The following is a 25,230-nucleotide window of genomic DNA, read 5'->3' as shown; positions in this document are numbered from 1 at the left end:
CTTCAGCACCTGTGAGTCTGAAAACAAAGAGAGGATCCGAGAAAAGGGAAAGGAGTCAGAGGAAAAATATCTGTGAAGTGGCATTTTCCTAGCTCCTCTCAAGGCTGTAGATGCACTCAGAACACAGTAAGGCACCTTGCAGAGCAGGCACAGGCAGAATAATACAGTGGGCAAAATCCTCAGTAGTGCAGTGGCAAAGTACATCACACTTGCTCACAGTGCCATGGGGGCTGCCACCAGGACTCAGGGCACGGTGGCAGCAATGTCCCAGATCCCTGGGAGCACCTGAGGCTGCATTCAGGGTGCTTGCATTCCCACCTACCTGTCCTGTGGAGCAGGAATATGGCTGTGAGGAGTTTGCCATGGCTGTCCTTCACTTGGCACCTGTGGGACAGTTGGGTCTGAGTAATTACAGACTTTCAGCAGCCTTTCTACAGATATAGAGACAGCTCTAGAAAAGCACTCTAATTACAGATTTCAGTGGTTGATGTCAGGATTAAAACAGAGACACTTCCCCTAGAAGGTCTGTGATGCCCCCCAGTTTCTAAGAGTCCACCCCAGCCCAGGGGCACTGTGGGGCTGGGGACATTGTACATGTTATGTTACAGCTGAGGGTTCCCACTGCCTTTCTTCCTTTTTTTTTTTTTTGGTGGGGGGTGGGGGGGATGTCTTTGTTTTGATTTTGAGTCAAGCGACATAAGTATTCCCTAGCACTGGGGAGCCATTTATTTTTATAAGACTGAACTTGTCTCACCTCAGTGTTTAGGGCAGTTTCCTAAGAGAACTGTGCTGCCTCTGGCTGGTAGCTGGTGTGATCAGCTGGGTCTCCCAGCCTGCCCTCAGGCCAGGAGATGGACTGGGAAAATGCCACAGAGGGATGCCAGGCACAGCACAAGTGACAACAGCCAGCACATAGAAAACCAGTTTAAGGTTATAGGTTCTGTGCTGCAGCTCTGCCCATAATGAGGAGAGTGTTTCAGCTGTGAGAAATGCTGCTCTCCTCAACCAGAGTTTGTATTTGGACAAAATGGAAAGACAGGTACCCACAGGCTATTGGGATGTGGTTCCAGCACCCAAAACCACCATACAAAATGCTGTCAGCATGAGGTAAAGAGGCTCCTTAAATAACATAGCTGAAATTAGCCCTAGATCAGCAATTCTTACAGTAGCCCTGTGCTGTAAGGCCACTAGGAATTGTTCTTTTTATCTTGCTGATTGTAATAGCAACAGCAAAATTTTTATTGGTGTGTTGTATTTGTTTTGCTTTCTTAGGAAATTTAAAAAAAAAAAAGATGGACCAGTGTTCTGCAGACACTGTGGTAATAAGTGTGTGTCCTTGTCTACAAAATGAAATATCTTCTTTTTTTTTTTTCTAGTCCCTTTTCCTGGGATGCTTGCCCAGCTCAGGACAAGCTGGTGAAGTCCAACATGATGAACTCCATTCTATGTGACAGACTTGCCAGGAGGTGAGGCAGTGGGGGCTAAGCATGGAGAAACTTCTTTCCTGAGCAAGCCTTCCCAGACTGATGTACTGAAACTGGCATGGAAGCCGTGGTGCCATGAGGATTACAGCTCCTGGAAACCAGCTGGCCTCCAGAGCTGGGGTGTAGAGCCACCATCCCAGAGCCCACAGGACCTTTCCATGGTGTCAGCATGGTCCAGGACAGCCCTGCCATTCCCTCCTCTCCCTGCAGGTTTGGGACAAGTGTCTGGGGCAATGGTAAGTACAGAGGCAACGGGGGCTCAGCCAGAGGCTGTTTGATTGATCCAAGTGTCCCAGGCAATCCCAGAACATACCAGCTTCTCTGTCTCACACTGGGAACCAGAATACAGGAATATACAGAGGTTTTTAGAGCTCTACCACCGTCTTCACTTTTCCATTCACCCCTTGTACTGGGTTTGCTGATGGTACAGCAAAGGGGTTGCTAGCATTGCCAGCACTGTGCAGGTATCTGCAGCTGTAAAATTAGGTCAAGTGCTTTGAATGTGATTACAGAACAGAGGTCAGGCCCATCTTACAGTGAGTTTGGACTATTTAGAGAGAGGGATATTTTGATTCCAGTCATCGATACAGGGATACAGATAGCACAGCAGGAGCAGAAGAGATGTCCATGAGTCTTTCAACAATAGGAAAAGGAATTTAAAACAGACTCATTGGAATGTAACTTGAAAAACAGATGAGTAGGAAAAAAAGAGAAAACAATTGCAAATAAATTCAGGTTTACAGTTCTTTAAAAATTATAATGGTTCAGATATATGATGAGCAGCTACTTTCTCTGAAAAGCAGGCAAAATATTAAATCAAAGAAAAAGGAGAATGTATGTACATATGTATGCACTTTGAAAGCTTCCTGTTGAATTATGAATACCTTCAAATCATAAAATATAGAGCCTGTCAGTGGTTTCCATAGAAGTTTGAACATGCAGCTTCACTTGTTCACAGTGCAGTCTGTGTGTGCTATCACATTAAAACCAGAGAGAAGCAAGAAAGACACAGAATTATCTTGTAAGTAAAATTAAAAAAAAAAAAAACAAAAAAATTCCACAAACCTGATTGACAGACAGAGTAATTATTAATGGGAAATTCAGAGAGAAGAGGCATGAGGAACAAACTTCTCTAGGAATTGGCTTTTATCACACAACAGTCAATAGATTAACTGCAAAAGGTGAAGTGCTTCCTTCCCTTGGAAATGTGGGGAGGTTAAAAATGCAAAGGTTCACTGTAGCAGCCAGCAGCCGCACCGGTGCAGCAGAGATGCTGCAATGGGACACTGCTCTTGTGCTGACAGAGGCGGGAGCTTGCACAGCCCTCCATGGGCACCACCAGTGTGAGGACCACTGGGAATTCCAAAAGCTGTCACAGGGCGGAGGGCATGACCCTGAGGAACAGTATATTAGGGGCTGACAAAGCACCCAGACGCTGTGGGTTTGGCCGTAGCCCTTCCAGTGCTTCCTCCACACCATGTGCCCAGGATACCTGAAGAAAGGATGTGCCAGGATGGGCTTTCATCCCTAATTTTGTTTGGGTTTTTTTGGTTGGTTTTGGTGGGGTTTCCCCTCCATGCCTTTGCTTTTCTTTTTCTTTCTGATACTCTTTTTTAATATTCCAGTGTGTAATGCCTTCCTGGCCAAAAATGGCAATAAGAAAGGAAAGAGAAGTTAAGAAGCTGCCACCGTTCTGAAGTTCATTCACGGTGTGGGTGTAAACAGACTCAGCTTTAACAACACGGCACGCATTCTCCCGTGGCTGCCTCTCTTACTGCTCATGGAAACAGGAGAATATTGGCTTTTTCCAGAGCGTCAGCGTGAATCCTTGTGAGCAGCAGTGACGGTGCCGGAGTGCAGTGCCAAGGTGATTTTCAGGATGAAAGCCTTGCGGCCCGCCAGGAGAGGAGCCGCACTCTGCCCTGCGGCGGTGCCGGGGCTGCTGCCCGCGGGCGGTGCTCGGCCCGGCCCCGTGAGGGCTCTGCTCGCAGCCCCGGGCAGCCGTGAGCGGGGCCAGCACGGCCCGGTGCCCGTGTCGCTGCCCTGCACGGCTCCCGGGTGCCTCCTGCCGGCCCGAGCCAGGCCCCGGCCGCCGGCGGCAGCCTCTCCTGGAGCTGCGGGAGCGGCCTCACGGCAGCCGCACGGGCCAGGCCCCGCCGCGGGGCCCGGGGTGAGCGGGGCCGGGGCTGTGCGGGGCCGGGCAGCGGCCCGCAGTGGCACCTGCCGTAGGGGCCGGGCAGCACCGGGGTTTAAACGCCGTTTGCCACCGTTTCGGGACCGTTTAGCACACTGTGCCCGCCACCCTCTGATGGGATTTCGGCTGGATTGCGAGCCCTTCCAGCGGGAGTTCTCCTGCCTGAGCACCTGGCCCCTCAAGCAAGGGACACGTTTCTGCAGACACCTTCGCAGAGGCTCAGCAGCGGCTGTGCAGCGCTCACTGGGCTGGCCTACGTGGAGCCCTCATTCAGGTCAGAGAACAGCTGTAACTTGAGGAGAGTTTATTCCCTAGCCTGACCATCTTCAAAGTGTCTTTGCAGTAATAAAAAGGAAACATTTTTCATGTGCAGTTTTTACACTACTCATGCTGCAAGAGTGACCTCATGAAAAAAAGAGTGTTTCTTAGCGCTAGATATAGCAGTCATTTTATAACAAGTACTGGAAGATAGCAGTAACAGGCTTCAGTCATCTCTGACGGATTTTGGAGCATGACAGAAAGTCTGTTACTGGTTCTCTTTGTTCTTCCAGATAAGTTATTCATAGCCAGGGCTCCACAGCAGGTCCTGAGCCCACTGAGGCCAGGCTGCTCCTTGTGGTGGTGGCCAGCCCCAGCTGTTGTGTTACCATGAGGCCGTGGCTGCATTGTTTAATAATTTGCTTTTGTTTTCCTTTGCAGAACTGTTAAAACCAGCAGGCATTCAGGCAAGCAGACCAAGACTGGGAATGCTAAATGTTGCACACTCAAAACCATATGAGCAAAGCGTTTGTTTGCCTTCAAACCTAGGGAACAGCCTACTAACACAGGTGATAGATGATGAAGGATGGGCTGTGGGAAGTGGAGCTTGCTGGAGTCTGAAGGGCCAAGGGTGTCTGGCTGATGAGCTCTTTGCCCCTTGGGTGCTGCAGGGGGTGGCCTCCCTTCTTTCCCATTTCATGCAAGGGAAGGTGGGATTCTGGGAAGGATCTAAGAGGGGGAAGAAACATGTTTGTGGGCATCCTCTAAAGGCAGATTTCATTTTCTTTGAAGATCTATGCTCTCTTTTCTGTTGAGACATATGGAAATTGAGTGCATTGTGGCCTACAGTCATGTGGATGTTGTTTTTTCTGTTGTGACTAAGGATTCAATACTGTGTAGCACCCTGTAATGTGGTCTGATAGGGCATCTTCAGTTTGCCACTGTGGACAAGTTTCTTTGATTGCTTTGTGACTAGTGCAATTGGAAACATATTCCAAACACAATGATGGGAAGAAAGGGAGGCCTGTATTTCCCTTCAGCACTCTCCATGTGATCTCTCTGGATCGTGTACCCATGCAGTTTTCTGTGGCTCCTTTGCACACCCCAAGTGAAGTAAAAGAAGCTTTCTTGACCTAAAAGGAGCTGTTCTTTCAAAGCATGGGATTTTCCAGGTTTGTAATAAAAGTATCATTGTGTTTCATAAAGGTAAGAGCTTCTGCAATTGCAGTTCATAAACAATGTCATGGGATGTTTTCAGAGCAGCTCAAGGTTTGTTCGACTTCCACAGAAATCATAAAAGTCTTGCTGTTGACAATATCCTGCTTTACCTCGTGTTCTTATTCCAGCAGAAGAGAGGTCTCTCATGGTCCTGTGTCATATCTGCAAGCCTTTCTGGCTGCTGACCCATGTCCTTTGTGAAATTGGCACTGATTTACCAGAGATGCAATAAAATGCTGCATCCTACCTTCAAATTCCTAGAGACAGAAAATGAATTCATAAGTTTTGGTCTGCAGTGTCAACACACAATTGTGTCTGTCCAGGTGGGAGAGGACTGAACTCTCCATCAGCTTTATTCAGGGTTTTCAAAGACCTCTATCAGCATTTTTCAAGCCTGTACACACTTGAATTGGAACAGTAAGAAAACATCCACAAAACTCAAGTGAATAGACTGGGGAAAAATCTTGAAAAAGTGAAGTGGATATCCAGCAACTGTGTGTGTCTGATCCATTCTTGCTTTTCTGTATTCTAAAATTTCCTGTACCATGTTGAGCAAAGGCACCGCTGTGGTGTCGAAACCTGGTGAGGTCTGGCAGGCTGGCATCCCAGAGGTGCAGGTACCACTCCCCTGTAATGCCTACTGCACTTCAAAGGCAGATTTTGTATTAGCTTTGAGACAAACTGCAAATCCAATCCAGCCATGCATTTGCTACAGAGAACACAACAAGCTTGTCCATGGGTATAGTGGCTTGCCTTTTTTCCAAATGAACTAGTTCTGGGAAAGGAAAATAATGTGAGCTCAATGATCTGTGAATTTGCTGTATGTAGTGGCTCTGCTAATTGAGTTGAGTGGAAAGACCATCTCTCCTCTGTTCTTTCCAAGCCCAAAAGGAGGATGTAAGGACATAGCCTACCTGCTGTGTGCAGGCAAGCAAAAGGGGAGGAGAGCACCCTCCTTTGCTTGTCTCTCCAAAAGCCTGGACACCAGCAGCATGGAGCTCACCTTGTCCTTCCCCCTGGCAAACCAGCCACCATTTCTGAGACACATTCCGCTCACCTAGATTTAGGAAATGCACACAGGAGTAAATAACACAAAAAGAGTGAAATGGATCTTAATTTAAGGGATCTTCAGCTAACCCCAGCTCCAGTTTCTCAAGTTGGGAGTTCATCCCTGTTCATTACATGCTTAAAGCAGAGATCAGGTATTCCTTCCTGTTCATGCAGCTCTGGGAAAACTGGTTGTACTTTGTTCAGAAAAGAATAAACAGCAACCACTAACATGGTCAGCTCATTCCTACCATCATCACTGATCTTGATCTGTCAACTCCTCTTGCTGCTTATTTGCTGGCAAAGAAACTCAAACCAAAGGTCCTTTGGGAGATGCAAAGACAATAGAAGGAAACATTTGCCTGATATCTGATGTTACCACAAAGAGCTGGCCAGTGCACATAGAAGTATTGGACTCATGATGGAAAATTTAATGGGGAATATTGCAGGAATAGAACCTGTCCATCGAAGGGCATATCTGCTCCCTGACACACACTCCAATTGTCTGTCCTTTTCCAGCACACTCCTCCCCCTGGAGGAGGGTACTGGGCACAGCATCTCCCGTAGTCATTCCTTGTTTCGATTCCCGATCCCAATTTCCAGACTTCCAAATTTAGACAGTGCTTCCCATCTGAGCAGTCCTGATGTGGAGTCCTTATTTACTCACAAGACACTGACTGTCCAATCCTTCCTGGAGTTCTTCCTTAGGTGCATTTTGGCTCTTCCCTCTTGCACAAGAAATGTCCTGGTTCACTCACAGGCTGCCACTGCTCTGTGCAGCTGCTGCTTGTTACCAAGAGGTTTATGTGTGAAATAAAACCCAGTTATAAAAGAAGGGAAAAATGTGGATTCCCTGGGGCTGGGCATGAGGCTGTGGGACTGTCTTAAACCCCTGGAGATTAATTTCTGGTTCTGCAAACAAGCTCTGAATGAAAAACTTTTGCCTGCTGGAGCCAGCTGCTCCCACCACAATTAATGTGTAGGAGCTCTACATATGTGAAGGTTGTGTCTCTGGAGGCATTGTGATGGACTAGTGTCACTGCAGGAAACCTAGAAAAAGTGGCACAGTAAGTGGGCATAAATTGGAAAAATTAGGCTGTTTTCAGTGAATTTACTGTGGATTTAGTAACATTTCATTGTCATTTTATAAATATTCAGGTTTACTGATTAGCCATCCAAGCAAGGGGTTTGCAATCGAAACAACTGCAGATCAGGGGAACAATGTGTGTGAGTATCAGTACAGCTCATGCCACAGCAGCATCAAGCATAGGGTTGTGTAATTTGAAAGTTTGGGTACCCATCCCTCACCCTCTATTGCACCAACCTGAATTTTGTTTTGCAGTGGAACTCGTACAGAAAAGATAGGAATGTCTGATTTTGAAATGGAAAGACAAAAGAACTTATTGATAGCACAAGGGACGGTGTGCAAGAAGTGTTTAAAGACACATTCAACAACTGGTATTCAGACGTGAAGAAGAACTTCTGCAGTAAGCACAGGGTAAGACAAACTGTTCTTTATGAGGAAAAAAAAGGTGTTTGAGAGCTAACAGCACAGACAGTCTCTTTTACCAGAAGTTTGTAACTGAAGTATGGAAATTTCATATAGGGAAAATCAGGAACATAAAGCTGCCAGTCTCCTCCCAGACAGAATTGCCACAAAATGGCATTGTGAAACTAGATAGATACTAGAAGCTTTCTCAAATACTGGGAAGCAGGAAAGAGATGGTCATAAAGTTAACTTCAAGTGTATCCAGGATGCTGTTCCAATGGACAGGGAGTGTTCAAAGCTGGAAATTTGAGTCCAGATATATAAGTAGCATGACAACACAGTGTGCAAAAAGTACCTAAAGGAACACTGCAAACAAGCCAAAAAAAGACTTGGTAATGTACTGATCTCAGGGTCCAGAGGTGTCATTACAAAATAGTGAAGTGTGGCCTCACTTTTCCTTACTTGAGAACACACATGCAAATTACTGCAGGCTGCATTAACAAGCACATGTGTACCTGAGATTACAGAAAAGTGTAACACGTGCCAAGCTAGCAGCCAAATGTGGGTTCAAGAGTCACAGACGGTAGGGGAAGACTCTGAGTCACATTAAATTATGAGATCTTTTTGTTGTTAAAAGATGAGCAAAATTGGGAAATGCAAGAAAACTGTTCACATTTTGCTGAGTTTTCAGATCTGAGTCTGCTAAATTAATGTTTTAAGTAAACTAACACAATTTTATAATATGTTTCAAACTAGTCATTTTACAGCTTTCCACAGATGGTCTGAAGTGTGTATGAAAATATAATACAAGTGGAAAATTCCATGTTTTTAGAGCATCCTTATGTGCTCTCTCATATGCACCTGCAGCAATAGTTTAAATGTTACAATTTCATGACCAGTGGTGGTTTTGTGGTGGTGAAATGAAGCTGGAGAAGTGGAAGCAAAAGAAACAAAGCAAGAAAGAGTGATGTTTCTGGTAGGAAAATAGAGTGTGCAAATGCAAGGGACTTGCAAGGGAAAGTAAAAGAATCAGAGGAGGTGATGTTAGCAGCACTCAGTTCTGCTATCAGGAAAGGATAGGGGTTGGCTGAGACGCAAGGTGCAGAGACACCCATCCCCAATGGGGACCAGCAGAGCTGTAGATGTAGCTGAAGCCCTCCAGGCAGATGAGGTGCTCTCCAGAAGGTCATCCAGGAGACATTTGTATCCTTCACAGGGGAGGAAGGAGTAGATAGGCTTGCTGGAGGCTCCCATGTGGAGAGGGCAGGGAACAGATGAGGGCAAGGAAGGATGAATAATGTGCCTGTGATGGGAATAGAAGGAGGACACTGGGGTCCTGATCCAAGGGTCTTTGTGGAAAGAAAGAAGGCAGCAGAGAAGAAAAACAATTCCATAAGACAGAAAGGAATACAGCTTCAAAGGGAATTTGTAATTAATGGCACCAGAAGCAGCAACACAACCAGAGGGATGGGGACAGAGATGGAGGAGTGAGAGGCTGTGAAACTTAATGGTGCAAGCACTGGAATAACGGTATAGATCAGGGTTGTTAGGCTGAGAGTAGAGTTAGCTGTGGTGCTGGTTGGATTCTCCTATTCAGAGAACAAGGAAGAAATGTGTGTAAGGGTGGGATTTAGGGACAAGGGGGAAATTATAAGGTGCTTACCTTGGAAGTCTTGATAAAGGAGCCTGGAGAAGAGTGAGGCTTTGGAGCTGTGAAGGATTGAGTAAGGCTAAAGGAGGTGGCAGAAGATACAGTTTCAGGGGTATTTGGATAAGTAGGAGCAGAGTAATGCTGTTGAGTGTAAAAGAGCCAAGGAGAGTACAGGAGAGGAACAAGCCTGGATCAGACCTGGGAGAAGCTAGCAGTACCCTGCACAGGGGTAGGAGAAAGAGAAGATCTGTGTGAAGCAGTAACCTGAGATGGTAGGCAGGGCGTCTAAAGTGAAGGAAACTGTAGGAGGACTGGGAGAGAGGATGGAGCAAGAGGTGTTAGGAGAGAGCACAGAAAATGTGAGTAATAGGGAGATAAAGAGGAAGGAAAGGGTAGAGCAGTGCAGCAAAGGTTTGTGTGCCTGAGGAGTGCAAGAGAAAAGGGGATGGGAATCAAACAGCAGAGGTAGGAAGGTGGAAAGGATGGAGAGATGGAATAATTCCAAGGTGGGAGGGAAGAAGAAAGACAAATGAATAGGCAAATTATAACTAATGCAATAATTAACTGCTACAGCAGTAATCTGATTGTCACCCAAAAAAGAGGATGAGGCAGGGAGTTCGTGAGTGAGTGGGAGGCATGATCAGGCTGGCAGAGAAGCAGAAGTGGGCTGAGCCCAGTGGGGTGCAGAGGCAGCGTGGCAGGGAGCAGCAGGAGCAGATGCTGGGGCTGTAGTTCCTATGGCAACATACGAAGGCAAATGCAACAAGTGTGCCAACGAGGCAGCGTTAGCAGGGGACAGCTCGGTGTCACACTCCTCAGGGTGGGATGGAGCCGCGCACCATCCCTGGCCACCAGGGCAGCGTGGCTCTGCTCCTGCAGAAAGCAGCACAAGTTACTGGCAGGTTTGGAGGCCCGGCCCCCTCACTGCTGCGAAATGGGTGCCTTGTGCCCTCTTTCTCCAATCCCAGGAATCCCAAAGGGCAGCAGTGAGAGCTGCTGAGCATCTTGCCAGCAGTGAGTGTGTGTGCCACGTGGCGAAGGGCTAACTCTGCAGGGAGCATCCCCCCTCTCCATGCCCATGTGCCATGGGGCTGGGGGCTTTAATCTGGCTCAGCATGGCCTGCTGCAGCTGGCACATACCTCCAGGCACCTGCCGTGTGTAGGTGCCCCCCAGCAAGGCTGTCATAGTGTGAGGCCAGTCTGCCTACAGCAGGCAGAAAAAGCACATGGCTTTCACAGGCTGGGGCCTTATTTTTCACTCATAAATTTTGGCAGAGTTTTCCCTTCCTTTCCTATAGTATCTCTTGTAATTAATCAGCAGTTTGGGTCTGCAGCTACCCCACACCATTGTGCTCATGTCCTACGCTAAACAGCTGGAGTCAGAACATAAAGGCAAATTTTCCTATTGCTCTGACACTCGGCCAGAAAGAACAGCCCTGCGGGGTGAGCAGCAAGGCTGCTGCTCCTTTCATCGTGCCCCGCAGCAGCGCTCGGGCTCCCCGCGGGCTCGCAGCTGCATCCAACAGCAGAGGGAGCTCCGGGAGAGGAAGAGGAGCGGGAGAAGCTTGGCAGGAGCAGCCCCGGGAGCGAGGGAGGCGGGCAGCGGTGGGCGGAGGTAACTTCAGGCTGCTCTGCCGCACCAGGTAGGGAGCTTTTAACAGCGTGAATGGATGAGGGGAAATGGGGCCTGAGAGCGGGAGTGGTTGAAAAGCAGACACCATGGAAACAAAATGCCAGGAGAACTTTAGGTATAAAAAAACCCCCCAAAATGAGACAAGCAAAATATGTGTCTGGGTGCTCTTTCTAAGATTTAAGACTTAGGCTAACTTCAGGGTATCTTGTGCTAAATAGCTGTAAGGAGGAGGAGGGTATCTTGGCTACTTGGAGAGTGTTTGCTGTGTATTTAAGTGCTAAAAGGTCTGGCTGTATTTTTTCTGAGGAGAATGCCCTGTGTTGAACACTGTTGTCACATCAGATTAATTTCAGAAAGTTTCAGTGACATTTTGAGAAACTCTGGTGCCATGGGTTCACAACAGGATCAAAGGAAAGCAGTGAATATTCTTTTGTGGCAGTGGAAATGCACCCATTGGTAGCTGATGGCCATTTCTGCCACACTTGGGATGACAGCAATACCAGCCAGCCACATCACAGCCCCTACAAAGCCAGCTCATGGCTATGACTCTCTAGCCACAGAGATCAGAGCAAGGAAATAAATATGTTGGTCTTTCCATCCCTTGTTCTCCGTGGTCCCGGGTGCAGCACCAGAGCAGGCATGATTCATTCTACGGTGTCTGGGCAACCCAAGGGAAAATCGCCTGCTAATTTCAGTTTCTGATGTCAGAACATATAATTAACCTGACAAAGCAAAACGTTATTTTAGGTTAAGGCGTGATCAGACCTTCCTTCTCCCTCTACCTATTTCTAAATGGTAATAAGTTGAGGGTGCTTGAGGCTGGGGGAGGTATAGGTTTTGTGGTGGCTATATGTTGTTGGCAGTGAATTTGCTGCTCTTATGCCCTCTAACATATAAAAATATTACCAGTGGTTTCTCCAATTAATTTATATTCAAGTTAAATGCAAGAGAAAACAAATTATTTGGACATAGGAGTAACCTTCCCTGTCATTGCATGTGTGTGCAACACTCCTCCTTTGTATCAGTGTTTGGAACAGGAGATGAAGCAGGTTTTGAAATTAGCATGCTGAATGCCATGGTGGCTGTGCATAGGAATTGCAGGAGTACTTGGAATCTTTAAGGTGTGTAATGTTAGAATGGATAGTGTGATGATAGACTGACAGTGGATATTTAATTGTAGAAGCTTTAGTGACTGGAATAGTTTGGTTTACTGTTACTGGATGTGAAAAAGTGCTGGGAAGAGGATTTCAGAGGTGAATTTATATCATGCTGTTGCTATGTTTTCCCTCGGGTAGAACTGATAGAATGGAGCGATTGATTTTGTTTGATCTATAATATGTACACATAACTAGAATGTGCTGCATTTAATGTAAGAAGATTAATACAGCCCATTTCAAGCAAAATCAAGTTCTTTTAGTGCTGTGTTGGCAAGTCTGGATTCTGTAGGCTCTCAGGCACCAAAAAAAAAGAAAAAAAAGCAGCCCTTTTGCAGTTCTTCAGATGGGAAAAGAGCTCTAAGTACCTCTAGGTCCCTGATTAAGGAGCTCCATTTTAAAATAAGAGTTCTATAGTCTCCTTCTACAGAATGACTAGTGGTTTCTTTGCTCCATGGTAAAATAGGAAGGTAGAGAAAAAATGCAGCATGTAAGATATAAATATTGCTCCCTTATCCCTTTTTTTTCCCTGCTGTTTTTTCCTGGTATTCCTCAAATTTGGTAGGTTTTGGTGGTTTCGGGTGGTTTTTTTTTTGGTTTTTTTTTTTTGTTTGTTTGTTTGTTTGTTTGTTTGTTTGTTTTCTGGTTTGGGTTGTTTTTTGTTTTGTTTTTTTGGGAGGGGGGTTGTTTGTCTGGATTTTTTCCTGATCTAGTTGGGTGAGTCCTTAATTTTTAGCCATTTGAATGACTGGAGATCAGTCATTTGCAGGCTTAGAGCACTTTGGTCCCACATATGTTCTTTCTTTTTCCTCCTGCTGCTCAGAAAGCTTTGCCCAGCTGTGCACCTCATTATGGCCTTGTGGCTAGGCTATTTTAAGGAAACTTATTCCAAAGGTATAGCAAAATCAGCAAGGTCTAACTATTGTACCTATGTGATTGGGGAAGTAAAGGTTAAGTGCTAGCACAGGTACAGCTCAGCACTCTGCAGATAACTGGCTTGCCATTGCTTTAAAGGCCACCATTGTCCTAGATCCAGGTAGGGCACTTAGGTTTTGTGTCACTCCGTTTGCACATGGAGCCACAGCCATTTCACTGAGAAAGCCAATTGAGATCTGAAGGGAAAAGAAGAGCTTTCAGGCATGATTTGAAGAAAGAAATAACAGACTGAAATGTCCCGGGGAAAGCAGGGAAACTGTTCCAGAGAGCAGGGCTAGACAAAGTGTGACACCTGAAAGTTTCTTTTGGTCTTACCCTGCTAATTCTGATTTTGACAGCTTTTTAATTTTTATTTCCTGTTCAGACTCCATGTTTAACATTTAGTAATTGTGGGAATGGTGTTGAGTGGAAGAGGCAGATATCATAGAAGCAATAAAGTGCAAAATTAAGAAAATAGGAAGAAATAAGTAGATTAAGTGGACTGTCACAGACTAACCCCTGCTCCCAGCCCGCTGGCTCTAAAGACCTAAAGGTGCTCAACATCTCAGTGGTGATTCCTGCCTGGGCACTGAGTATACAGACCCCTGTTACCAGCCAGTACCTTTGACTGACACAGGCTCTATCTTGGGCTGGCCAAGAAATGCACAATATATTCTAGATTCTGCTAAAGTAAAGTCCTGCCCTGGCAAGCTGCCAGGGCAAAGGGCAGGTTTGCCTGCAGCTCAGTTTATGGCCTTCCTGCCATGCCTCCCATCTCATATGAAGCTGTGTGTTTTATGACTTTATAGTCCTTTATTGATAAGTACAGAACGAAACAGATTGGCCATCTGCTTGTATATCCACTGGATGAAATTTGAGAACTCATAAAACTAGGTCTTCTGTGTAATCAGAAGCAGCCAGCATGTGTTCCTGCCATCACTTGAAAAACTTTGCTGAGCTGCAGTGTGATAACACACGCTGCTTGCAATCCACACCATCATGGCTGCTGCTCTTGTTTCAAAATACAAAGGTACTTGCTAAGAATGAGGCCTCATCCCCCAAATTTTTAGAAATGGAGCTGCACATTGGGTGGCTGACATGTTATCACAAATGAAAGAAAAGAACTGGTGATCACATGGTGGACTTCTGGATGTAAGTAGAAACTGCTGTTTGTCTAAAACAGTCATTCATTCCTTTTTCAGCACAAAGACAAGGTAAGCAGTGATTTTTTTTTTCCATCCAGGAAGTTCAGAAGCTGGGAAAATCCCAGCCAGAATAGGCTGGTTTACAAGGCCTTTAAAAGTCACTGTGTTTTTAATACAGAGGTTGCTGTGCCAGGTGACTGAAGACCAGCATAATAACCATTTTCAGAAAAGTGGTAACACGGGTCTGGATAATTGTTTATAATGGAGTTATATAATGGCAAAGAAAGTTGGTTAGCAGGAATTAAAAAAAAAATGATGGAATTACAAATGAACCTAGTAGGGACAGGGTTTTGCAATGCTTTTTATATTGGAAAAACATGCTTTCTTTTCCTCAGTATCTTTGGGATTGTCAGTAAAAATGTATCAAAAGGAAGATTGTCTGATAATTTGATTAGTCTTTCTGAAAGCTTTGGCAGTTTGTCCTGGTGATGGGGCAGACTGGGCTGCAGCAGTCTGGTAGCACAGGATCACATCCCTGGGGCTTCTCCTTCCCTCTCCCCTCTGGAAGAGCAGAGCCCCACACCCCACAGCTGGCTCTCCATGCAACAGGCTTTCCACAGCCAGCTGTGGGCATATGCAGAGCAGGCCCTTGCCAACATCTGCTTGCAGGACAATGAACCAGCTGCCAACACATCGCCCAGTTTTGCCTGGGAAGTCATCCTTGCTGCCACTGTGGCGGGCACGTGGCACAGGGGTGGCACTAATGGCCCTGGGAGGTGGCAGTGGCACACTGGGGTGACAGGTCTGACTGCAGCCCCAGCCCCACGGTCCTGCCCGTGTGTCCTGGGTGAACACCACGGGCTGAGCTGTTCAGCACTTAGAAACACTCTTTCTTGAAAACAGGTGGCCAGTAGCCAGGAGGAGTGACTCATATGCATCCTCCTCCTTATTTAAACTGGAGTCTTCCCCTTCATGCTTTGCCCATTCCATGAAGCCAAACTGCTGTTTCTGGAGAGGGGAAAGCCAGTTCCCTGCCTGTGCCTCTTCTATGTCTGCACTGTCTGCTGTCTGCACTTCTTCCCGAGTAACTGCTACCTCATCTACTTCTTCATCATAGAATCATTTGGGTTGGAAGTCATCTTTAAAGGTTATCTTGTCTAATCCACAGTATCAAAATTCCCCTTCATCTTAAATTTGCTTGGAAGAAAAATTTGTCAGCCCACTCAAAACCAGGACTGAAATATTTCCCAGTATAGAATTTTCTCACCGTTTTCTGAGGAGCCACTGGTGCACTCAATTTTGACACCATCTCTTCCTTATGTTCACTTTCTGCTGGTGTTTCTTTTGCAGCTTGCTCCCTTGGACTGAACTTGGACACCTGCTGGACAATGTCATGCAGGTATATATGAGATGCACAGTATGGCTGTTTGAGTGAAAGAAGGAAAGTACTGGAAATCATCTCAGAATAAATAGTCAGCTTTCAACCTGGCCAAAACTGTAACTCTGTTGGAGGGCTGATATTTGCTAAAAATTTTTAATGATATAAGAATAACAATAAGGTTGAAAAATATTACATATTTGGCTACTCAAGGTTATGGAATTTGAAAAATTGAAACTAAAATGCAGTTGTAAATCCAAACAGGGTTGATTTATCCTGTGAGGCATATGGCTGCATTGCTATTGCTTGTTAATGTAATCACTAACTCAGTTCCCTGAGCCACAAATCAAAATAACAATATTAGTTTATTTAATTGTAAAGGGCCAATGTCAAAACTGTGCAAAAGAAACCATTTTACCCCACAGCCTCTGTTTTCTTGCATCTTTTTAATCATGTGGAATAACTTGGAGTTGGCTGACTTGTACTTTTGCCTATAGACTATAGCAGGATAACAGAACAGCTGGGATTTTTATTTGCCTCAAACTGAGCTCTTTTAGATTTATAATTTCCCTCCTCTCTTTTCTGTCCCACCTCAGCATGTCCTAGGTGGTCAGAGCCAGAAACAGCAATCTAGAAAGTGGTGCCCAAAAGTACTCAGACTTGAGCCTGGGGAAGACCAAACCTGAAACAGTGGGAGAGGTCTCTACCAGAAAAGCTTGAAGGAGAGGGTGTAGAGAGGTTTAAACTGAAACCCATTTGCGTTACCTTTAAATACATATCAAAACAAGTGAAAAAAAAAAAACCCAAACAAGCAACCTGGCATATGTTCTGTGGGAGGTGAGTCCTTCACACTTGTGTTTGCCCTGTCGGAAAGGGAATCTTAATTGGATCCGGATCTGCCCAGTTCCAGGTGTCTTCTCTCTCAGGTCCCCAGAGCCATTTGTTTGTTTTGCTGGTGTGCCTCAGCTTGGCAAAGTATCTTGATTGCTAAGTGAATGTGGATTCAGCCAGCTCTGACCAGCTCTGGCATCTGAAAAAAATCCTTTTTTCTTCCGCTTGAATTTCTCTGCCAGCTGCCTTCGAGTCAGGATTTCCCAGCCAGCAGCTCTTGTTATTATCTGTTTTCACTTGCCTTGATGTTTACCAGATTGGACTGCTTTTATCTCTATTAACCCTCCCTCACTGTGGAGCCCCAGTATTACACACCCTATGTGCCTTGGCCACTGGGTCAGAGCAGAAATAAGTAAACAGATAATAAAATCACCTTATTGAGAAAACAGTGAGGTCTAAAATATTGGCCAAAAATAACACAAGTGATGATGATCTCAGGGAATAAAATAGCTAAAAGGCCAAATGAAGGTATTAAAAATCAAAGCTTAAAATAATTGACGCACTAGCTCATTAGACTAAATCTGAGCTCTGCTAAAATTCCCCACCAGATGAAAACTCTGGTATGAAAATAGTGCCGAACAGCTGAGAGCAGGACAAGCTGGCCTGATTTTTTCTGGTCTCAGAAGTGAATTGTTGCTAAGAAGTGCCTTCATTTGTAACCTTAGATACATCATACAGTCATTTAGACCAGAAGGTCTGATTAAAAATGCGTCTAAAAATATAAAGGGGAAATTCTCCATCTTTAAAGGGCCATAAAGCTATTCTGAACAAGTGACAAAAATAACTTCCCATGTCCTCCAGTTCTTGAAACCATGGGGAGGAAATAAAATATAGAAAAGATAAGCTCGTTTTTTGTTTTTATTTTAAATTCCATTCTTCATCAAGACCAATATACTTTCAAAGGTAATAGATTACATCTAGTTAAAAAGACCCGCATGTCTGGTCACGTGTCGGCTCAGTGTTTAAGATGTCTTTAAGGATATCGGTGGCTTTTCAGTTAAAGGAGGAAAAAAAATTTCCTAGTGGATTTCGGGGTGAGGATCAGGGTCAGTTCGGCTGCTTCCTCCGTGTCCTGCGTTCAGCTTCTGGAGCCGCCGTGCAGAATCCATCCCTGCGATCCCAGCGGTGCCGCCCCCCGCCCAACCTAAAGCTGCCTTCGACTTTTTGGCTCCCTCAACGGCTCAAAACAGACAAACAAAATAACTTTCCTCCGTCCCCATAATAATATTTTAATAATAAAGCCACGCAATGTGAACTTGTCGCTGCTTTATTTGGCTCACGCACTACGTTCCATCTACCTGCGCACCGAGAACAGCCCAGGGGCTTTGCCGCCCGGCGCTTCGCTCCCGCCGCGCCCCGCGCACGCATCCCTGGGTCCCGGCCCCGGCCCGCGGTACCTGAGCGCGGCGGCTGCGCGGGGGGCGAGCGGGCGGGGCCGGCCCGGCCCGCCCTCACATGCGCGGCGCCGCGGGAGCCATTGGCCGCCGCCCCGCCGGCCCCGCCGCCGCCGGCAGCCGGTGCTGTCCGCACGCCGAGCCATGCGGGTGCGCGCTGCAGGACGCTGCTAGGAGCCGAGCCCGCCCCGCCTCTGCCCGCCCGCATGGCAGCGCCGTGGGACTGACCGCCGCCGAGAAGCTCTGCGCGCCCGCCGCACGCACGGCTCGGCTCGGCTCGGCTCGGCTCGGCCGGGCGGCTCTCGGGGTCCGCAGCCCGCAGAGCCGTCCCTGAGGTGAGGCGTGCGCGGGGCCGGTTGGAGGCGGTTGGGCTGGCGGCTGAGGGGCCGCGGGGAGGGGGCGGCATCTTCACCGGCACCGCCGCCGCTCCCTCCCCGCGCTTTCCCTCGCGCTTCTCTTTATCTTATTCTGCGCGCAGACCGGCCTGGGCCGGTTCGCTGGTGCTGCTGCCAGCGCCGGTGTGCCTCGGCGGGACCCGGGGGCGGCTGCGCTCGTTCCCCCGCGGGATGCGCATCCACGCAGGACGTGCCCGCACGAGCGGGGGGCCAGCGGCGAGAGCGGGGCTGGCAGTGCGGCGTGGTGCTGGGGAATGCGGCTGGAACTGCGAGCCCCTTTCGAGGCCGGTGGGGTTCGATCCGGCCCCTCTGGGGGCCGCCAGCTGTGCGGCTTTTGTATGGGGTCAGCTGTGCGTCGTGTTGCAGCGCACGCAGATTACAGAGGCCCAAGCCAGTCAATAAAGCACATCTTCAGGGCAGAACCAGCCCTTGTCAGATAACCATCTCTGTTTTTTCGAGGCGCGTCTCCTCCCTTCCCCCTGCTCCCCAGTACGTGGCAATACCCACTCCTGCTCCTTTAGGATCCCTGAGCTTGGCACGGCAGCTCCTGTATTGCAACCTGCATTCCCCCCCTCCCCGTCACAAGTGCTGCCACTGCTCTTAAACAAATACGAATTCAGGCGCTGAAGGCTTGTGACTTGCCCAGCATCCTTTAGGGGAGCTGGTCTGCGGTCACCGGGGGGATTCGGGCTCGGCGTTTACAGCACGCCTGCCGCCTGGCACTTTCGCCTCTGGATATTCCCAGGGCGTAAGAGCCATGAGATAGGTTACTCAGACTTGAAAATGGAGGACGGTAGTGGTGGTGGTGTTGTTCGGTGGATAAGTCTTAGCAGTACTTCCTGTAATGGTGGTGCTGAAAGTGATGTTTTACTTGACTTAGCTGCTGGTGCAGAGAGCACTTTGGGGTACTGGCTACTTGTAAGCTTTGCCAGTTACAGCTTTAAAAAAATCCCCAAACACTGCAGGGAAGTATTTGGTGTTTTGTCAGCATTATGTCTGTCACCGTGATAGGAAAGGATAGTATTTTCTGCCTGTAAAACTGAAGGTGGGGGGTGACAATGCCCGCTTGTTTGAGAGAGAGTGCTTTAGGATGGGAGAAATTGGCATGAACAGGGCTGAGATTTTAAACCCACAGCTATGAGCTATCAAAAAAGCACTCTTGTGCCAGATGGGGTAGCTAAGTCCTTTTCTCTCTGTTCGTTTTTTTTTTCTTTTATTTCTGTCTTGTTTTTCGTGGTGGTGTTTTGTTTTGATTTTTTCCCCTCACCTCTTCCTAGAGACAAAGGAAACCATCTTTCTTCAAACTTAGGGTAAGGTTAGTGTTGTGTTATTTGCTCTTGATTGCCGTCTTAAATTAATTCACCAAGCCTTACTTGGGGCCAGGATCCTATTCTTTCTTTGTGCCTTACAAATGCCATATAAACCTTTTATTGTTAGTAGAAACTGATTTATGAAATCCTGACCTAGGAATATGCTTCTGTGGCTATATATTTTTTTACACAATTTTCTCCTGTGTCTCTAGGCAGGCATTGCTTTTATAGTAAACTCATTTGGTGCTTTGCCTGTATCTTGCTTAGTGTCAAAAACATTTGTCTGTTTGCTTTGTTTTCTTGCACATAATATCAGGGAATATTAAATAGATGCTGTTATTTGTAATTGTGATGACTTCAACACAAAGTATTAAAACTTTACAATGGCCATGTGAGCTTATGCAGGGAAGGGAGCAGCATTAAGCTGTCGTTTTGTTTTGTAAGATCCAGGTATGCACAATAGATATCTCTACCAATCTTGACATCCTTGAGGGAATGGTAATCTGTCCAGCATGTGGAGATCTGGAAAAGGAATTCTAACTAGCAGTACGAGCAATGAAGAAAGACTGTGCTGCAATTAGAGGAAGGTAATTATTAATAGGAGCCAACCTCTATAATAACAATGCAGAGAGTGAAAGCACCTGGGTGCTTGCCCTGGAAAGATTAACTAGTGAACATTGTACTAACACATTGTTGTACACCTGAAATGTAGCTCTTGTATTCCAGTTCTTTCTTAGCCCTTTGTGCCTGTTGCCTCCTTCTCTTGTGTACAATACATAAGTGGTGGTACAGAGATTCTACAGCTCTGCCTCCTGTTTATGGGCAGTTTTCTTGACTACATGCCTGGATAGGGAGGAAAAAAGCTGATTCTGTTTGTGCTGGACTTGCAGTAAGTCCTGTCAGCGACAAAAGGATAAGAGAATAAAGGCTAGTGGACAAAAGGGTATGTCCATCCCTGTGGTCAAAAGCACTTGCAGCTATGTGTGTTGTGGCTTGGTGCAATGTTATAAGAAGGGACTGTACAGAAGTTTCCTGGGTTTTGCAGCTGGTTCTTTTAAATTCTCTAGATCTTCCCATGTCTCCTGTGCATTGAGGTCCCATTCAAAGTCTGTTAAAGCCAGTGGCAGTAAGTGGATTTTTTATCAGGCCCTGTACACAGGCTGAGTTTCTTACCTGCTGTGTGTTCTCTGCTGGCACCAGCGCTGCGTCAGGTCCTGCTTGTGTGGAGTGTGGAGCGGTGGCAGTGCTGACTCAGCACTCAGCCCGGGCTCTCCCTTTGCTTTCTCCGGCACCTCTAAGAGCCAGAGGGGAATGTAGCTACAGACACATGGACATGGATCGCTGGGTTAGTGTCCTGAGCCTTAAAGCACTTCATCTCTGTGGGGCTGCTGGAGGCTGTTCTGCTGAGCCTGAGTCACAAATGGGGGAACATGAGGGAACTCAGTAAACAAGTTTCTCAACTGGATAAAAAAAAAAAAAAAGGAGTTCTAGTGTAAGTATTTTACGAAATACTGAACTCTGAAGGTTTTAATTTCCTTTCAAAAAAGCAGTCTTTATCTTCCAATTCACGAAGTTGCTGTAGATCCCTAAATATCATAAAACACAATTAGCGATTTTTGTTATACTTAGATGTTATATATAATAGCACAGTAACATTAAGTGGAAAGAATAAAACCTGTTATTTCAGTTTCTGCTATTTAAATTCTTCCATTTCTTGCTAGCATTGAAATAGGGCTGCACAGTTCTCCTTTTGTGTTTTTTTTTCTTTCTGTTTTATTTATTTATTGTCTCTTGGTGGTGGGGAGATTATATCCTAACCAACCTAAAAAGCCATTGCTATGTTAAGAAAAATGGAATTATTTTCCCCCAGAAACTTTACATTTAGATAAAGACTTGCCTGTGCTTTTGCATAACTAACATTTTAAACATGTTTTTTAAACAAGCAGTGAAAAGTCTGTGGACTTCACCATGCAAAGACTTGTGTCCATGACTAATTTTCCACGTATGTGTAGTTTCATAAGTCCACATGCATGCATGAGGCTCTCTGGGGTCGCACTGGTGCTGCTTGATCATGGAAGTGTTTATTCTTGGCTGTGGTGATGAGCTGCTGAGGGTCCACACAGGGCTGAGATATGAAGAAAGGTGTTTGTGAAATGCAGTTTTCTAGCAGTTACTAGCCTTATGTTTTGTGAAAGCAATTGTAATTAGTGTTTCAAGGCTATCCTGTGCTTCTAACCTTGAAAACACTTTGAGCTACATTTTTGAAGTTTGACTTGCTTGCGTTGGGGATGGGTTTGGTCGGGGCAGATGGAGTACAATTTTCTTTTAACCATATAACAAAGAATAGGCACCAATTGCATGCCAAACAATTTCTCCCCTCAGAGATTACAAACAAATTTAGGAAAGAACAAAGCCATGATTTCTAGTGTTTAACTTCTTGAGAATCATCTTGGTTTTGGCATGTTAAAAAGAAAAGTGCGTCACAAGTCAAGTTGGCACCTAATACCGTCAGTAATACTAATTTCCACATCATTAATTTTAACTGACACTGCTTCAATCTTTCTCTTACCACAAATTTATTTAATTAAAAGAATTGAAACTCTTTTCATTTATTTCTGTATTCTCTTCAGCTGTAGCAAGAACAGGTTCTTGTCCCCCTTCAGGAAATGGATAGGAAAGGAAGTTAAAAGACATTCATGTAGCAGCTGCCAGAATGTTGAGGGAGATATCCTTGGAAGGAGAAAACTTGTTTTCTTGAAATCAAGCCAGCAAAATGCCGCTTTTGCCCAACACTTGGAGACAAGCAGTAGTATGGGAAGTGAGTATGGCTGCACCAAGAACTCGTTTGTTAGAACTGTTTTAAGAGAAATACCTTAGTTTTTCGTCTTCTCCCTCTTCAAGTATAAATCAGGATACAAAACCATATTGTTCATGTAGCCTCAAAACTAATTTTCCTCCTTTCCACTTGAGCTCTTTCCTCAGAAGTGATTTGTTCCGAGACTGAAGTAATTGCAACATTCAAACTTGAGAAGCAATCGTGGTGTAAAATACAGCCACCCTTAGGAAGGAGGAAGGATGGTTGTTGCTCAGATATTTTTTTCTTCTTGGAGGCCCTTTTTTGTTGAAGGTAATTCTGATTAAGAAGAAGAAAGAAAAAAGGCTGAAGGCGTGTGGCATCCAGCAGTGAGTTAGGATAGCATTTGTGTTTATTCATGGTCTTGCTTTTTGTATTGTGTGATCAGTAAAAGAAGAAATAGTCTGATTCTTGTGATCTGCCTAGCTCCTTGTTAGTGTTAAAAAAAAACCAACCAAAACCCTCTTGTATATGGTCTTCTTCAAAAGTTAGGCATCTTAGGTGTTCTGTCTTCTGATGGTCTACTTTGAAGACCAGAAAATTGCAGTGGAAGATTTCTCAGACCTTAGGGGTGGCTGCTACAGATAAATACTGTTGTTACCTTTTCCTATCAGATATCTCTTCAAACTGTTTGCTGTGCTTAGAAATTTGGGGGAAAAATGCACAGTTCTCAAACTGGAGTTTCAAAAGCTGTCTATTCATTTGCTCAGGATTTTTGAGTTGTATCTCCTGATGATTTCCCCTGCATGGTTAGACCATGGATAAGGTGGATTAAAGTATCTGTTGCTGTTTTAGATGTCTTACCCGTGACTCTCATATGGAGCTGGTAAATATGCTGAGACCATCTGCTGGAGACAGTGGTGCTCAAGATGAGCCCCCTCCCTGCATTCATTATGTAAAGATACACAGAGAAAGGAAAAACCTCATGCATGGAGGTTCTTTATAGTCCTGATGAAGCAGTGAGACAGGCTCCTGCCTGTCCTCATGCAACCTAATGGTTACAAAGTCACAGCCAAGATACAGGTTTGTCTTTTTTTCCTCTCTTGAACTTCATTCTTTGTACGTCAGCATTGAGATAGTGTCTTTAGAAAAGGTATTCCTGATTGCCCTTGGGTCCTACAGAAGGCAGGGCTGCCACACCTATAATGTTTTCAAGTCTGGCCAATTGCACAGATACCAACATGCCTATTAAAAACAGGGATTTTTTTGTATGGAAAAAATTTTGAAGCACTTTACTCTTGCTGCAGTGATTTCCCAATTTGAGATTACAGCTTTGAGGACAGAACAAGTGCACGGGATGTGTATATGAGTATGATGTCTGAATATTTACCTGTTCTTCATCCATTTCTGGAAAGGAAGCTTACATGCTTTCAGCTGGTGTGAGAACTTGTATAAAAAATGCAGATGCCTGCAATTACCCCAGTGCAGGCTTGCTGAATCTGTGTGTGCCAGGGATGGATAAATTTTGATGTGTGCACGTAAAAAGTTGATTTTTTTCATGTTATGTCAGTAAAATGTATGGTTTGTTGTCTGTCTTAAATACACTGATTAAATAACCAAGCTTATACAACACTGATTTGTTAATCATTGAAAATAACCTTTTGGTTCAAGAGCTTCCTCTGTGAGAATTAATATTTTATACAGAAGTGTTATGTAATAGACATTTTGTTGCCTTTGCAGTCCTGCACAGAGGAACATGGTGTTAAGCTGATGTAGTTTGGATTGTTCTGTATAAATTTGTCCACTAAACCAATGCAAATATCAATGAATAAGGGGAGAAAAAAAGTCCATATTGCATATTTGTAAGCGGTGGTTTGTGTACAGGCCATGGAAAGGGAGGATAGGAATTGCTCTGGTCTGATAGTCTGTGCATTAAAACTTGAGGGAGCAGTGTTAGAGGTAGTGCCCTGGCTTGCTTTGTTTCCAGGCACCGCTGTGGTTACACACGCTTTCCACATGCATTAGCAATTGCCTTCATCAAGGATGCAGGAGCAGCCAGACTTCACGCTTAATCTGACTGGTGTTTCAAAACACAAACTGAGGAGTCCACATACAGGGTTCCTCTCAATGGCTGCCATACAGAAACTTTTATGTACTTATTTCTGACTAATTAAATTAAGAAACAAAGCCTAACCTACCTAGTTTAGCAGAGGAACTGACAAAAGGGAAGTGAAACTTCTCATGCACTTGATTTTTTTAAGTAATATTTGATGCTTTATAACCCATAATAAGTTTCTTCACAGTTTTGCCTTGTTGGCCTTGATAGTAGAGAGGAAGGAAAAACTGGTTTGATAGTTTTGCTCTTCTCCTTTTCTATCCTTCTGAAACAAATGTATTGGCTCTGGAAACAAGGAAGTGGAGGAATGCAGATACATAAAGGCTTGTTGGTGCTGCAAAAATTGAGTGTTTAACCAGTGTTGGTGTCCCTATGAAAAGTGGGTAGGAAAGTGCCTAATAGAAGAAAAGTGTTCTTACAAAGAGGAGTGGACTGAGAGAAACAAAATTGTGCTAATAATCATTCAGATTCTTTCACTTTCAGAAAAGTGAAAGATGCATAGGTTTGGACAAGAATATGTTTTCCAGTGTTTAAAACTTGTATTTATGCCATGTTTATTTTTAGTGAAAGTTAATTTGGTATGTGCTTAGATTGAAAGGTGAATTTAAGTATCTTTATTAGCATTGGTCAGTTTAACCCAAACAGATTTTAAAGAAAGAAACCACTGAGGCTGGAGTTACAGGAGAAAAAAGATAGTAAAGCCTGAAAAGAAAAATACGAGAAACATGCAAAAATACAAAAGAAAATAGTAATAGTGAGGCAAA

General features: G+C 45.3%; 2 protein-coding genes across 6 annotated transcripts in view; both read left to right on the top strand.

Annotated features, from left to right (window-relative positions):
• The first annotated feature begins 1,470 nt into the window (after window positions 1-1,470).
• On the top strand, window positions 1,471-17,439 carry LOC135305108 (uncharacterized). Of its 2 annotated transcripts, XM_064428369.1 has the most exons (6): window positions 1,471-1,720; window positions 3,110-3,952; window positions 4,378-7,428; window positions 7,544-7,699; window positions 15,539-15,587; window positions 16,163-17,439. In XM_064428369.1, the coding sequence occupies exons 2-3, from the start codon at window positions 3,364-3,366 to the stop codon at window positions 4,749-4,751; spliced, it is 963 nt and encodes a 320-aa protein (XP_064284439.1). In that variant the 5' UTR covers window positions 1,471-1,720; window positions 3,110-3,363; the 3' UTR covers window positions 4,752-7,428; window positions 7,544-7,699; window positions 15,539-15,587; window positions 16,163-17,439. The 2 variants fall into 2 exon arrangements, with proteins under 2 accessions (XP_064284439.1, XP_064284438.1); XM_064428368.1 differs by lacking the exon at window positions 16,163-17,439 and having other exon boundaries at window positions 15,539-15,823.
• Window positions 17,440-17,926: 487 nt separating this feature from the next.
• LRRC8D (leucine rich repeat containing 8 VRAC subunit D) overlaps window positions 17,927-25,230 on the top strand; it is a 51,786-nt gene continuing 44,482 nt past the window's right edge. For all 4 annotated transcript variants that reach the window (XM_064428340.1, XM_064428337.1, XM_064428339.1 and 1 more), the window contains exon 1: window positions 17,927-18,186. The gene's annotated coding sequence lies outside the window, so the exon portion shown is untranslated. The remainder of the gene's footprint in view (window positions 18,187-25,230) is intronic.

Source organism: Passer domesticus, chromosome 7 (genome assembly GCF_036417665.1).
Source record: "Passer domesticus isolate bPasDom1 chromosome 7, bPasDom1.hap1, whole genome shotgun sequence".
In the NCBI taxonomy this organism is placed as follows: Eukaryota; Metazoa; Chordata; class Aves; order Passeriformes; family Passeridae; genus Passer; species Passer domesticus.
This window is presented reverse-complemented; position numbering and strand designations above follow the sequence as displayed.